At 51.5% G+C, this 15102-nt stretch overlaps 3 protein-coding genes and 2 non-coding genes across 5 annotated transcripts; 1 reads left to right on the forward strand and 4 right to left on the reverse strand.

Annotated features, from left to right (window-relative positions):
- Positions 1 to 83: 83 nt before the first annotated feature.
- BO66DRAFT_464023 (MFS transporter) lies at positions 84 to 1732 on the reverse strand (the record flags this gene model as incomplete). The annotated part of the gene is made up of 3 exons (XM_025652454.1): positions 84 to 386; positions 459 to 1432; positions 1507 to 1732. 3 exons carry the CDS (start codon positions 1730 to 1732, stop codon positions 84 to 86), a joined length of 1503 nt encoding a protein of 500 aa, XP_025498336.1.
- Positions 1733 to 3360: 1628 nt separating this feature from the next.
- On the reverse strand, positions 3361 to 4837 carry BO66DRAFT_432607 (uncharacterized protein; the record flags this gene model as incomplete). Its single annotated transcript, XM_025650657.1, has 2 exons — positions 3361 to 3394; positions 3639 to 4837. 2 exons carry the CDS (start codon positions 4835 to 4837, stop codon positions 3361 to 3363), a joined length of 1233 nt encoding a protein of 410 aa, XP_025498337.1.
- A 2899-nt stretch (positions 4838 to 7736) lies between these two features.
- BO66DRAFT_443915 (kinase-like protein) lies at positions 7737 to 9891 on the reverse strand (the record flags this gene model as incomplete). Its single annotated transcript, XM_025651554.1, has 8 exons — positions 7737 to 8250; positions 8312 to 8341; positions 8429 to 8883; positions 8940 to 9095; positions 9170 to 9374; positions 9428 to 9539; positions 9610 to 9732; positions 9849 to 9891. The coding sequence occupies 8 exons, from the start codon at positions 9889 to 9891 to the stop codon at positions 7737 to 7739; spliced, it is 1638 nt and encodes a 545-aa protein (XP_025498338.1).
- A 3972-nt stretch (positions 9892 to 13863) lies between these two features.
- BO66DRAFT_t314 lies at positions 13864 to 13982 on the reverse strand. The gene has a single exon. It is a non-coding gene; the product is annotated as a tRNA-Leu (tRNA).
- Positions 13983 to 14666: 684 nt separating this feature from the next.
- On the forward strand, positions 14667 to 14782 carry BO66DRAFT_t313. Its single transcript has one exon. It is a non-coding gene; the product is annotated as a tRNA-Leu (tRNA).
- The last annotated feature ends 320 nt before the right edge of the window (positions 14783 to 15102 follow it).

Here is a 15102-nt window from a genome sequence, read left to right on the forward strand (position 1 = left end):
ATTCCTTCATACTCTACTAACTGGCCTACATATGCCCAACAAACACCAAAAGAAATCAGCAGAAGATGACCACCACGCAATACCTATCTACTAGCTAGTTTGCTCTCCATATCGGCGGCCCATGCGACCGCATTCCTTCTAAACAACCAGATAATCCCGATACTCGCCCAGCCGATGACCGCCAATCCAGTAAAGATCCACCGGGGTCCAATGGCATCGATCAACGGTTGCATGACCACCACCACGACACACGCAAGGGCATTGCGCAGCACATTGTTCAGCGCCACGCCAGTGCTGGTCCGCCCGGGCAGTAATTCCGTCAGCATAGTCGACGTCATGCTGAAGACTGTGCTGCTTCCAAGGCCGAAGAAGAACGCCGCAATGCACTGCATAGTAGTTAGGAGAGATTATGAGCACCAACTTCGATGATCAACATGGCCATAAGAATAGATACTTACCGGAACGAGCCAGAAGATGCCCTTATCGATCGTCCAGCCGAACCACAGCCCCGCCGCCGGGTACATCACCGAGGCCAGCCATGCGTTCTCCCCCATCCGATCCCCAGGAAGGTACTGGATCTGGCCGGTCTCCGGATTCACCCTCCCGGCGGATTTCGCCCGTCGCCGCATAATGTGGTCGGTCCACCGGCCGCCCAGCAGCGAGGCCACGATCGAGCCCAGGGCGCACGGGATGTAGACGAGGCCAACGATGATGGGCGAGAAGGAATACGGGGCCTCGGAGAAGAGGGTTTGCAGGGTGATGCTGACGGCATAGTAGCAGGCGAACGTGCTACTGGCGTAGTAGACGGTGAGCAGGACCGGTGGGAACTGCAAGTACGCCACGATCTTGAACGGCTCGAGGAAGATGCTGACGATACGGCGGATTTGCGACAGGATCGCCTTGAAGCCTTCTTGGTTGCTGCAAGAAGAGGAAGGTGGCTTACCAGTAGCAGCCTGAGAGGTTTCAGGGAGACAGAAGAGAATGAGAAGCCAGACAATGGCGCCGTAGACAACGGTGGCCCATTGAGTGGCGCGCCAGCCGAGCTTCTCAGTCAGGATGCCCCCGAGGATTGGGGAGACCAGCGGACCGACCATCGGCCCCAGAAAGAAATATCCCATGGCTTGTCCGCGCCTGTCCACTTCCCAGAGGTCGGCCACGGTTCCTGCCCCCACCGCTTGCACTGAGGCCGATGCCCCTCCGCATAGAACCCGCATGACAATCAGCATGCTGATTGAGGTGCTTTCTGCCGCGACCACATTCCACACCACGAAAATTGCAAAGGAGATCAGGTAGACCGGGCGTCGGCCGTACAGCTCCGAGATGACTGACCACCAGAGCGGGATGATCCCCATGGCCAGGATGTAGAATGCGACGGACAGGTTTACCAGTGATCGGGAGACTTGGAAGTAAGTGGAGATTTCCGACAGCGCGGCTGTGTGGATGGATGTTTGTCAGTTGTGTTGAGACTGAATGCTTTGGATATCGAGTAGATCGACGAAAACTCACGCAATAAGATGTTGCTCTGGAGTGGTGCCGCGACGGCAGCCAGGGAGACAATCCCGGTGAAGAGATACCTCTGCCACGGCTCGAATTCTTTGGAGCTACATAGAGTAGGGAAGAGGAGGACCCTGTCATAGAAATGCTGTTGGCTTGTAGGCATCGCGCTGGACGGCAAAGCGTCCGGCTGAGAACTCGCCAGCTCGCTGTCTGCCTTGAGAGCATGCTTGACCATGTTGGAAATGACGATAATAAAGGTCATCCACTGAGATAACTCAAATCCCAGGGACACAACCAAAGCGACCTCTTAATAGAGGTCTTCTGCTGCGCTGGACATTCCAATTCGAAGGGCCCTGCCCAGTAACTGGGCATGAAGTTAGTATAGTGAACTAGCGAAACAACTTAGGGCTTCGACGTCAGCTAGCACGTCTAGATCTAAGCAAAATTAGGACAGCCTACTTACACCTCAGCCTGGGTATCCGAAATTACTGGCAATATTAAACTGGGCAACCGGGCATGCCCACCCGGCAGTTTAGCAGAAGAAGGTGGAAAATCACTCCGAAACTGCCATTGCCTCCGCGGAGGTTCCGCGGCCTGTATTCCCCGCTTTGGGGTTAGTGGCCTTCTCCCAGAACATTAACCATAGTATACCTATGTATGTCAACCCCATCTATTGGAGGAACACCCAATTGGCTGAGTTCATCCAGCATCATTTATCCTTATATTGATGAAATGGTTGGAGATATCGACATCGTACTCTGCAGCAGCAGCGAGACAACCCCGAAACGAACACCTCTGCTTATATGTTTACCGGAAAATCCGAAAGTCGCAGTCCCGTGAATATAATAAATTGAGCTATACGTTAAAAAATTCAAATTAATCCTAAAAACCCCGAGTACAAATTTGGAATCAGAAGAGAACTTGATGCCTCAAGCTTACTGAGTCAATTTATTGTGTTCACTACTCTCTAAAGGAGAAAAGAGGCGACCACGAACAAATGCACGAACCGCTCTGTCATTTGCGCCGGCGTTGCAGATCGTGCCAGAGCCCCGCCATCCCAGTGCATGCTACTTCTCCACCTTGGTTACAGACTACAGATCGCACGGCGGCGGGCTGCGCCTCATCCAGCGTGCAGTCCGGGGCTTGCCACCTGCGGAGACGGTACCCCTTGCGGTGCTACCATCTTAGTTCCAGTAGCACACCGGTTCAATTCAGTGTCAGAAGTCCAAAGCCAACGACTACACATGCTCACCATCAAGAAGCTCCAGATCGTGTTCTGTCATTGAGGAGTGCCAAGTGTGTCTGTCCCCTTACATATAGTTCGGGAGCAGTGTAAGTTACTATACTGTACGTCAGGCAAGTACCGTACCGTATATAATCCCGTACTGCTCAATGTGGAGAAGCCCCATGTCATGCCGTGCAGCAGCGGGTCCTGCCGCTCGGGTCTTACCCGTTAGTGGTAATTTATGGTAATAGTCCTAACGAGAGTCGAATGGATCACCACCTTGCCCATTGTATGGTATTAATACTGTTCGGCACGTGTCACTCAAGACTCTCTTCGAGTGATCCAATCGCTTCGCATAGGCTGCTCATCTATAGAATCTTCTATAGCCTAGGTATACTATATGTGTCAGTCGGTATGTCGAATGCCTACTCTCATTTTTGACTGCTTGTCTCAGGTTGAGGCCGCGTGCTTCTGCCTTGTGTATATCATGACGTACAAAGACTTAAGTGTACACTACTTGTATATGCATACAGGCCACGCCAGAGCCTGTGATCTAACCAAGGGTAAGACAAGAGAGTCAAATTGAGAGACAAACGTAGATCCCTCAAGGTCAGCAGGAAGGAGAAATGACAGTCCGATCAACCCGCTTGCTCCGAAAATAAACACAATAGTCTAGTGTATTGTCAAGTTGAAGTCTAAGAATCATCAAGTGACCTAAGGAAGCGAATCGTGGGAGTGAAGGGGATTAGTGCCGCGGGCGTTCGTCGATGCATTGCCAGTTTATACTATTCCTTTTCCCCGTGAATGATAACCCACCCATTCCTACCATCTAGATTCTTGCATCTCCACCCTCAAGTCGATCCCCGTGAACGCAAATTCCTGCCGCAACGAGCGCAGGAGATCTCGATCGACGTACCTCACGTGAACACCCACTCGTTCCAATCGCGGGAACGAGGCCTGGTGCTGCACCAACCGCGACAGCTGTAACAGCACGTCGATCCAATTATGCTCCTCGATCTCCAGAACGTCCAGCCGCCGCAGCGAAGCGGGGAGGATCTCAACAAGCGACTGCGTCTCCTTCGCCCGGAAGCGGAGAACCCGGGCAGTGGGGGGAGCTTGCAGGAGGTGCACCCACCGTATGCGCAGGACCTCGAGCACGGCGAACTCCCGGAGGCACCCGAACGGCCGTGTGTCGTTGGTGACCGACCGCCAGTCCTCCGCGAATGGGACTTCGACTTGGAGGTGAAGGGTTCGGAGCGTCCTGGTGAACGGGAGGAGCGCGTGTCGGAATTCCGGAGCGTGGAACTTGCGCTTATCCGGCAGATGGCCCTCATCCGGGTGCAGCCTGAAGACAAGAGCGACATGCTCGAGCGCCGGGCTCGCGGCGAGCCAGTCGAGAATGCTGTGGCACCACCACGACGGCCTGATAGTGAACTCGCGCACCGAGCGTGAACAATGGCGGATGTCCTGCGACCAGGTCTCGGTGCCGTCCCGGTCTGACTCGCCCATGGGTCCGCCATTGATCTTTCGGACCGCCGGGAAATAGAAGAAGGGCTGGAGAAATGCCGGATCAACCCGTGTATCGGCTGTTTGGGATGAGACGAAGACTGCTTGAAGATGGGGAAAGGGAGGGGCACGGTGGAAGGGTCGCTGGCGCCGTGCGGCCTTGCGCAGAATGTCCGACATCAGCCCCGTGGACCCGTGGGAGAACTCGATGGTTTTCAGATGGGTGGTGCGGACGAGAAGTAGCCCTAACCAGGCCTCCTTGCAGGGGATTAGCAGATGCTGTCTCCATTTGGTCCTCGTGTCTTCTTCCTCCGGCTCGAAGAGTTCGTCCAATGCATTGTCGATGAATTCGACCACTTCGTCCCCCCGGGTTTTGTCCTCGCCTAGTCCTTTGCAGGGTCCACCGTTACAGTCCAGCCTTGAAGTCACCAAATGACGCACCTGCCTGGCCAGCTCGGGGTGCCTCCAGAGGCGTATAATCAAATGAATGATATGGATAGACCAGTCGGGAGTAATGTGATAAAGTAATAAAGGTTGGAACAGTGCATGCAAATGTCGAGAGCACAGGGTCAGCGAGCACAGTGTCTTCGCGGGGCGCCATCGGTCCATAGTGTGCTTTCCGATTTTCACAAGCAATTCGTTAGGTAGGCGCTCCATGTTGTCTGATGAGTGAGTATCCTCTTCGCCTGGGTGTGCGGAATACGTATCTATAGACTTGGGTTCGGTCCGTAAAGTTGTTTTAGGAAATGGAGAAAGACCCTCTCTTCCCTGCCCCTTGCATGCTTTTAGGCTACATCGGCCGGGGGGGCATCAGGCATCAGCTAGAGCACATGTATCTCAGGCGAGCGTTTGTCGCTCCAGGTCTGTCAAGAAAGCACTATCTGTGCGGCTGTGGACTTCAATGCCTCTTCCAGTTCAGGTTTTTGGAGAGGTGCCACAGCTTCTCTATTTTCCTTGAAGTCCTCCAGATACAGGCCATCAGCTCTAAACAGCAACAACAGTATCCACGACTTCAGATGGGTCTTGATTTTGGATAGTAGGCCAAAAAGGCCCTGTGATCTTCCGATCGGCGTCCTGTCCAATAGTCCTGATCATATACTCTAGAATCAGTCTGTTGGCAGAAGTTCCGGTTGTTGATGATATATGTAATCTTTCGAGGGCGGCCGATCCCTGTTCCCACGCCACTTCGACCTCATTGTGCGACTCACGAGGGGTGGAGGGGGCTGAACAATGATACTGCGCGAACAATATCGTGAATATAAGTCTTTTTTTTTGGAATTGATGGTTCAGCCCCTATGTTCCTAGCTTGTCAAAGGTACACCTTGGAGGTTGGAACAGTGCCGCCCAGAGCTGATCGGGCCATTGCTCCCGCCGCGGGTGTGCTGAGGCACCGAATAAATGAAAATCGATATTCCATTGAGAAACATGATCAAGGATAACGCAGTCGGTTTACGCCCATCAATCATATCTGGAACTTCATGCGTTGAGCCAAATGGAGCGCGAAGGCATTTTCTGGCTGCTCTGAGATAGCTGTGCAAAGATCCTGGCCCACCCTTCCCCTGCGGGACTTATCTCCTCGAAGAATACGTGAGGCATGCGCCAACCCCAGATCGATTGGTGAACAACTCTCAGTCTCGCTAACAAGATATCTCAAGCAAGACGATGAGCTCGTCAGCATCCGACAGAAAGACTGTGTGCCTTGATACGGGAGCTGCGCTGCCCTGTCCGAGAAGGTGGTATCAGGATAAGTTCTCTTGATGTGGCCTGAAGAGCTTTGAAAATTGTCTAGGCCCCGGTGTAAGTGATTCCATGGGCTCCGAGGATGCGATGACCCCATCTTGAATAGAATCGATCGAACGAAGTGGCTGCCCTTCTGGTGAATCCTGCAACCCGAACGCGTGGAAGATGATCCGCGTGGAACGCCGCGTAAGTCTCTGTGAATTGAAGCTAGAGGAATACAATCAGACATATCTCAGCCCACTACCCAACCCACTGAAGGCATGGGCCGTTAAGCGACTCATCTGCAGTTGCGGGATATAGATACCTGGCTACCATCTTGTTCTTTCGGTGTAGGTTATGGAGAATGATGGGAGAGACAGACCTGCTCCCAAATTGGATGGCATGTGTACAGGAGATTGATACCTCGTGTTTTCTGTTGTGAATGTGGTATGAGATGACGGAATAGAGAGAATCTCTGGGCACAAGTTAAGGTTGCAGTTACCTGGAGAGGGTGAATCAGCAGGGTAGTTGCGGTTGTACCGGTTTCTTGCCAGATGCGTTCGACTTTCGAGACCGTTACTCCATCTAGGTAGGTGATGGTTCTTGAGATAATGTTTAGAACCAAGAGGCAGGAGAGCGAGGTGCGATACCACAAGACAGGGGCTGCATGGTGAGAATGGAGATATCTGATCCTGAGTGCAGCGTTCAGGGCCTATCAACTTCGTCAACTGAATCTGTCACTCCCTCTCTGGCCAAAATGAATCCACCTTGGTACAACACACCTGAAGCTATTTAAAACATCCAAGATCTCTCGCAAGGCGACCTCGAGGAGCTTCCAGAAATTTCAAAACTGTTTCTGTTCGATTTCACACGACTTATGTATCATATTCAACCAGTCTGCATCCCAACAGGCTTCCACAACACGTCTATAGGTATAATCAGGGTAATAAATCATTAGTTACAGATGTAGAAAAGACCTTCACCCTGCCCCGGTCTTTACCTCTCTTCATGATAAGATCGACGAAACAGAACAACTTCAGGGCAAAGACTAGCCGGAGGGGTATGCAAACGCCGCAAGGGAATTAAAGGGAGAGCGGATAACAGCAACGGAAAGTAGAATACAACGCAACCATCATCGGGCATGCCACGAAAGACTGAACATGAAAATCGATCAAGTATATTATAAACGGTTCGTATACCACTCCTGTCTGTACAACTCCCGCGCACGTATCGGGGAAAATGGTCGAAGAACCCCCTCGTCTGCGTTAGATCCGGGTGCATCACAAAAACAAGCCCAAATTGAGTGTTGTGGATGATCCGTGTTGGTTCTGAGGGGTAATACGAGAAACCGGTAGGAAATTAGTGCTGTCGTATCACAAGACTCCTTTCGGGTCGATTTGGTGACTGGAAAATCGAGTTCCGAGCTCGAGTCAGTCGGCGTTATTGAAACAAATTCAGTTGAGTAAGATACCCGGCATTGCGGCGGTCACAAAACAATGCGGTCGCACCACCACCACCACCACCACCACCACTACCACCATGGATCGATGCTGCGTGTAAGTTTGGTAGGAGTGAACCAATTGACCTGCAGTCTTCAAGATTCCATCCATGGTACATAGCTGCCTTCGGACCACGACTCAGGATGACAGAAATCCATGCCACACTGATTCGCAAGCCAAGCTTTCTCCTCTGCAAGCTGAAGCCTACCATCAGCTCTCGTGTCCAATGATGCTCGAGTTAAGCCGAAAGTATCTCTTCCCTCCCGTGGTAAAGGCGCAACACACCAATCTCAACTGATGATCTGTCTTGCACCTTCTTTGCCCAGAACACCAGGTTCTTGGGGCTTGGGACTCCTATCACGTCCCTTTTTCCGACTCAGAAAAGCAAGCATGCCGCTGTTCGAGCCTTTGCCTTTACCGGTTACGGTGTCGTATCCTTCAGCCGGGAGAGTCGAGCTATGGTCCGCGAGCTCACTCCAACTTCCGGCTTCCTCTAATACCATCTGAACGCCGCCACCTTTGCTAGCTTTCCGGGTTGCGCCCCGTGGACGACCAGCTGCGGGTGGTGGTAGCGGTCTGCTGAAGGAAGGAGCTGGGGCCGGGGGCGGCGGTGGCGGTGGTGGTAGGGATTGCGATTGCTGAGAAGTCGGGGTCTCACTCAGGGGGGAGGGGGTGTCGGGCTGGGTCAAGTGACCGACGGACCCTTCGTTCCGTGGAGGCGGTGAGTTTCTCGAGAGATCAGGTTGTGAGACTTGCCGTGTGTGGGCGGATGCGGATTGAATGGGAAGGCATTCTTCGGGGTTTCTAGCGTGAAGTTAGCCACGGGTTCGGCCCCCCTAACAGAGACGAGGATTCGAATACTCACGATGAATTGGCAATAGCTTCGGCGGCGCTTCTAGACTTTCGGTTAGCGGGCCACATACCACTTATTAAATAACAACTGCTGTCGATAACGTTGACGTAGACGTAGACGTAGACGTACCCATTGTAAGACACCCGAGTATAATCGAAGGGCTCAAACATCGTCTCAATGAGGCGATGTAGCTCATCCTCCCGGATCTCCTTCGCCGTGGCGTCTTCCCGCAATTCCGCCCGCGGTTTCTGTCGGCGGGCCCTGGCCTCGAGCGGCGCCTCTTCCAAAAGTAATTCTTCCAGATCGTACGTTGCATCAAAATTGGTCTTGTCGCTGGAGGGTCGAAACACGGGGGGAATTTCCTTTCTTTCCAAGGCCTCGAAATCGATGTCGGCAAAGAACATGTGCGAAGTAAATGTCTCGAAGCCGGTAGCTCCAATTCGTTTCGAACGATCCTTTTCCATCAGGGCGGATAACGCTCTAAGACACGGGACTGAGACGGCTGGGTTTGTGACGTAGTACTTCGGTTGCGCCTTTTTGATGTTTTCGCTGAGCACGTCCTGGCTGCGGCCCTCGAATGGACGCTGGAATGGGAATTAGCTTGCCGACTCAGCCCTGTTCCAAAGGTCACTCCACAAACCTTGTTATAAATACATTCATAAAAGGTCACGCCAAGCGACCACCAATCGACTTCGCTGTAGTATCCGCCTCCTTCGTAAACCTCGGGGGCCAGATAAGCCAGAGTGCCAGATTTGCTCGTGAGGGGCTTGCCGGGCCGAAAGTCAGAGGCCACATTCTGGAGGGATAAGGTCAGTGAAAGAAAATACAAGGAGGAAACCACACTCTTCCAGCTGCTGAGGAGAAACATACGAAATCGGCCAAATGCACGTGTCCTTCGGAATCTAATAGCACATTGTCGGGCTTCACGTCACGATGGATAATACCCTGCGAGTGAATGTATCGCAGAGCACAGCCCAGTTCCGCCGCCCAAAATCGTACAGCTTCTTCGGTGAAGCACTTTCTTGAGATATGGAATCGCAGATCGCCGCCATTCATCAAATCGACCACAATGTAACTTCGGGGACATCAGTAACTGAATCGCATCGAGGGAGCTCTTGTGAAACACACATGTATTCGATATCTTGGAAGCTGTATCTCAAGTTGCAAAGGAAGGCATGGTTGAGATGTTCCAGCATGCGTCGTTCGCGGATGATGTTTCGTACGCTCTCCGACCGGACCACTAGACACCGCAAAAGGAAGAGATTGTCAGCAGGGAGTCGCGAGTGCTTGGTTGGTTAGCGAAGTCATACCTTCTTCTTTCCGGATGTATTTCAAAGCGAACGTCAAGCCCGTGTCCTTCTTCTCCACGATGCGGACCTTTCCAAAAGCACCTTTTCCTACCACCCGTAGCAGGCGGAACTGATTCAAGTTCACTGCATGCAACAATCAGTACCAAGACCCATACGTCATCTCACCATCGCTGCGCTCGCTCGAAAATGCGTCCGGTGGGAGATCCAGGGGGGATGGGGGGCGGAAAGCGGTTACGCACACTCATCGGTGGGGACCACCTGTTTCCCTTGAGAATTCCCCATTTAAGAAGCCGTGTAACAACAAATGCTGAGATCCTTCCTTTTGAGTCACCTCCGACAACATCCCATTCGATCACAGTTCTGTCGGTCGAGAAGATAGCTCGGTCGAGGGCTCAATGCTGGAATGAGGGGGGTGGGGAGAGGCGAAGGAGGGCAGGGAAGCGGATGGAGATTTATTCGGCACGGGGAAAGGCTCGAGAAGATTGGGATTTATGGATCAATCGGCGAGCTCACACATGCGGAGCTATACTAGGCAAGACAAGCAGAAGTTAGTTAGAAATTCGAGAAATGCGGAAGAGTGCAGTGGTCTCTGCAGAGCGCGGAAGAACGTGGGCGGAGGGGTTTCATTTTCCCGATTGGCAGGGGAAAAGACAGCAATCTGACAGGTGAGACCTACCCCAATGAAGAGAGTTCTAGCAGTCAAGACAGGTTGCGGTGAGTTTGGAGGAGTGGCAGTGTGAGAGAATTAATAGATTCAGAAAGGGGGGAGATTGAAAAATAAGATGAAAAAAATATAAAAAAATAAGAAAAAAAAATAAAAAATAAAAAAGTCGAGACACAACCTGACAAGGACCACGAAGCGGAGAGTCAGTCCCGGGGGAAGAAGAAGGGGGGGAGGGGGAGGAGGAGGAAAGGCGTATGTGGTTGAGAGAGGAACGGGGAGAGAAGAGCGGGAAGAAAAGTTACTGAGGAACTTCCGAGTCAGGTGTGTAAGTAGGAGAGGAACGAAGGGGAGGAAAGCAAGCCCCCTAAGATAGTGAGTGTACTAGGTAGTTGTAGTAGTAATGGCGGTAGTTAATAGAAGGGAAAATAGGGAAAGGAAAGAAGAGTGAGTAAGTGAGAGCGAGAGTGTAAGTGTGGATGGGTATGGGTATCGGTTAAGGAAGAGAGAAGGAGTTTGTAGTCATAAAGTTAGGTGAGGGAATCTCCAGCTCAGTCGGTCGGTCGGACTATGGATGCTTGTAAGTGAAACTGAGAGTCTGAGAGAGAGGAAGAAAGATTGAGAGTAAGGGTGTGAGTGTGAGTGAGAAAGTGAAAGAGTGAGAGCATAGGCGGGCGCCGGAGTAGTCGCCTCCTAAAGATCCCCTCCCGCCTCAAGCAAGGTAATCGGATGTCGATGAACTAACTTAATCAATGTGCATGGAAAATTATTGCAGCAAAAGAGCGAGGGAAAAAAAACTCGAGGAAAATCCCAAAATCAGCCTTAGAAGCTGTTGAAGCCCCCAAATGGTATCCAACTGAAATCCATGTCAATATTCCCTTAATTGCTGGGAATAACTAACTTGTGCTGTTCGTATTACTACTCCAGGCTGAGATGCTAGTATCCCGTCTTGGGTCACTTTTTCTCTAGTAGCCTTTCTAGGGTTGCTTTTCCCGACTTCTTATTCGGCTTCGGCTTCTTTTCTTATTCTAATTCTTGTTTCGGCTTGTCAACCTGTCGCTTTGGATGTTTGTTTGTCTTTCTTCATTTTTAGCTTCGGGCCCCAAATCCTCTCGGATTTAAGCTCCGGAAGGACGTGATGCTCGACTGACGGGGGAAAGGGTAAAACCAGGGCAAGACAGGATGAGCAATTGTCGTCGCCAACACGAGCTGACTGACCCATAACAAACGATTGAATTCAACGATCTGGCTCCTCGGGCACGGACTATGAAATGTCAAGATCCTATCCTTGGGATTCCTCGTCTCCAACCCTCTCTTTGCGGCTGAGCTGATCTAGGCGGGAGAATGTGGTCAACGCCAATCCTGTCAAAGATATATCGATGGGAAGAGATTGTCCACAGAATCGGGGTGAGTCCCAAGCCTACTAGGTAGGTACCTAGTTTAATCATGCTGTAGGGCCAATTATAGTCAAGCTACTAGAAGCGACGCTGACTGGTGTCGGGAACGGTGATGATGACAACTTAGTGTCCAAGAAGCTCAAAGGGCGGACTGGAAGAAAAGGGGCAAGGCAAAAGTTGAAGGAGGATTCCCGCTGAGAGGGCCCAAGCAAAAGAGATATTCATCACGATTCGTTGGATGATACCAAGTAGTAGCCAAAGGGCGGTAAATTTATCATATGGTGGAGAGACATTGAGGCTGCTGGGGGGAAAGCTAAAAGAATTGTTGGTATCCCGATGACATCGGAGAGGGTCCCATGGACCGAATGTAGTCAGAAAGACAGAAAGTCCCTTTCATGATGATTATGACAGCAAGAATGAACCCATCCTTGCCAACCATCCTAGCAACCATCCAGAGTTCCAGACTAAGACTAATGTCCACTACTTTAGCATCGAACAAAGAAGACAGAATCATCCTTGCAATGCAGCCTAGCCCGGCCAGAAACAGCCCCCCTCCCTTCCCGATCGATCGTTTGATCTAGTTGCTGATGATTGATCGATGAATGGATGGATGCATCGATGGATGGATGGGTGGATGGATGGATGAATGGATGGATGGATGGATATGGATCTATCCAACACACGCAAGGAACATCCATCGAAGGCTTCGGTACTTCTAGGAACTAGGCTGTACCTCTGTTCACAGGTAGATTGATGAATTGTTTCACATGATTTGTTCACCGCTTAGTTGCATCTTAGTTGCTTGTCTGAGTGAGTGGCCGCCCGTGCGCTTGTCTTGTTCTGCGGTCGCATTTTCGTCTTCCCTCCTTCTTCCATTCTCCTCTTCCCTGCAGTAGTATTGCAGTCAGGGCTACCAACCACAACAGTATTCGAGCCAATCCCTCCATCCCCTCCTCCTCCTCCTCCTCGAAACCAATCGTAGGGTCATGCGTGGCAACATCTCGTGGCCGCCACGTTTTTGACCCTCCCAACCAGTACAAGTGCTGTACCAACCGGGTTCAAAGTGTGCCCGGCTGCCGCTTGGGGGCAGAATCTCTTTCATCTTGTGAACGTACTGTGTAGGTACTCCAGTACGCCGTCCATGGGAGCAGGCATTACGGGAGTAGACTACCTAGTATTTCCCGTCGCTGCAGTCACTGGCTGCGCTACATTGGTAAGATTCAGAGAACAAAAGCCCCCCCCCCACCCTGTTGCCACGAATAGCCCGCAGATCATGTACGCTGGGTTGATGCTCACGCTAGCTGCATTCATCCCTGTCGGTCCTGGTCTGGCGTTTCAGGTTTGGGTGAATGGAGAATGCTGCAGAGTGATCCCTGTCAGAGTTAAAGTGATGGATGGGTTGATTGATTGACTGTCTGGTCTGTCAACATCCGATGCGATCAACATAGCACTCAGTATATTCCGACCCGGTGGATGGTCTATACATCTCTCGATCGACATACTCATACAACAAACAATCCCAAAATCCCAAGATCAGGGAGGTCCAGCCCAGTAACGGGCTGCTGAGGAACGTGTTCGAAGCGAACTCTTGCCCCGCCTATCCTACACCATGGTAAACCCCCCTCCCCCCCCCTGTCCCATCATCATAAAGGAACGAACAGGGTCATCACGCCCCCAAGCGAAGAATACGTCGAAGAAAATCAAAAAAGGTTCGGACTGGTCCATCCATGTCCCCCAAGTTGCAGGATCATCGTTTTCTAGTAAGGCGGGTCCGACCCCCAAAGTTCCTCCTAGGCTCTTGGCCCGAAGATGTGGTGGAGCCCTCGCCCATTGCATCCAGCCTCTCGTCTCGTCAACGGCGCTGATCGACCGGGCCTAGCCAGCTTTTTGGTTAGTCTGGGACTCTGTGTTGCGGTGACCGTCCCCGGGCGGAAACCTTAGCTCTCCTTAGGGGTGGTCTTGGTGCAGGAGACAAGCGACAGGCGGTGCCAGTGTGACGAGCGCGTCTCCCTGTGCTGTGGTTATGTGCTTGCGAGGTGTACGAAGCGAGTGTCAGACAGCTGCAGTAGGGCTTGGGGCGGGTGCACGCAGAAAGTAAAATGTAGATACTCAACAAGCGATACGGACATACGCTGCTGGGAACGCTGCAGATCGGCATGATAGAATACGGAAGAATGTCAAAGAGGCAAAAAGTCATGACAAGAGTGGGATTCGAACCCACGCCACTTGCGTGACTGCAATGCTCTTCAGATGTGATCTGGAGAAGGAGAGGAGGTCCTTGAGTGCAGCGCCTTAGACCACTCGGCCATCTTGCCTGTGATGACAAATATGTTTCCATGTTTCGTATATGACCAACTATCAGCTGGATAGGTGGTACACATTTGTCTCATCTCACTTAACTTGGTTATGTTACTGAATTTTTGCTTGCATTTGATGCGCGTCTAACTAGGTGCTTGCATGATATTGGTTTATCCCAGTCGCATGTAAAAGGTCGGTCGTCGGTATATGGGTTTTCATATTGGGAGATGCGTAAAGACTGTCCTTTCGTTTTTGAGGCTGGGTGTGCACTGTTGGTTTCTTGTTCCTGGTCGGTATGCTCCAGTGGACTTTGTGTACTGTACACTGGTGCGTTGTATCTCTTGCGTGTACATAGCGTCTGGGATGAATCTGGGTCGATGGACACCCATGGTGGATCGGGAGCAGTTCCATGGGCGGTACTGTACGTACGATCGATATATACTGTACCTACGTCACACTCGCGGAGTTGCTGGGGTAAGAAGTGACATTTCCTGCCGTGATTCGGTGATGTATGGACCGCCCCAAGGCACGCCAGTCAATAAGGATCACAAGTTCAACTGGAGCCGAACTTCTTCACAGTCCGTTGTACAACAATCCCATTTGTATAACATCCCGATCAATGGAGAAGGGGACACGATTGTTGCAACTTCTTTCCAAATTGTGGACATAGGAAGATTTACCAATTCGCTAATATCAACAAGGGCAAGATGGCCGAGCGGTCTAAGGCGCTGCACTCAAGGACTATTCCTTCTCCAGATCATATCTGAAGAGCATTGCAGTCACGCAAGTGGCGTGGGTTCGAATCCCACTCTTGTCATAGCTTTTTGCACCACAGCACTATAAGTGCTATCCTTGTTCATTTCAGAGCTCTACAATGCCACCAACCTTGGTTCGGTTACTCACAATTGTTGTCAATTAACTCAAGCCATTCTTTTTTGTCCCAATTGACCCTACGCCTGTTACTCACCTCCACCACAACTCGGATATAACCCTCAATCTCGCCATCCCCTGCCGCATGACCACGCAATTGCGCCGCCAGTCCGCGGGATATAACCACCCGAACAATACGACTACCTAGGTATACATTTACGGCGGAGACACCAACCAACCCGCTCGATTCCCAATCGCACCACATCT

The sequence above is a fragment of the Aspergillus aculeatinus genome, assembly GCF_003184765.1.
Source record: "Aspergillus aculeatinus CBS 121060 unplaced genomic scaffold BO66scaffold_78, whole genome shotgun sequence".
Classification (NCBI taxonomy): Eukaryota; Fungi; Ascomycota; class Eurotiomycetes; order Eurotiales; family Aspergillaceae; genus Aspergillus; species Aspergillus aculeatinus.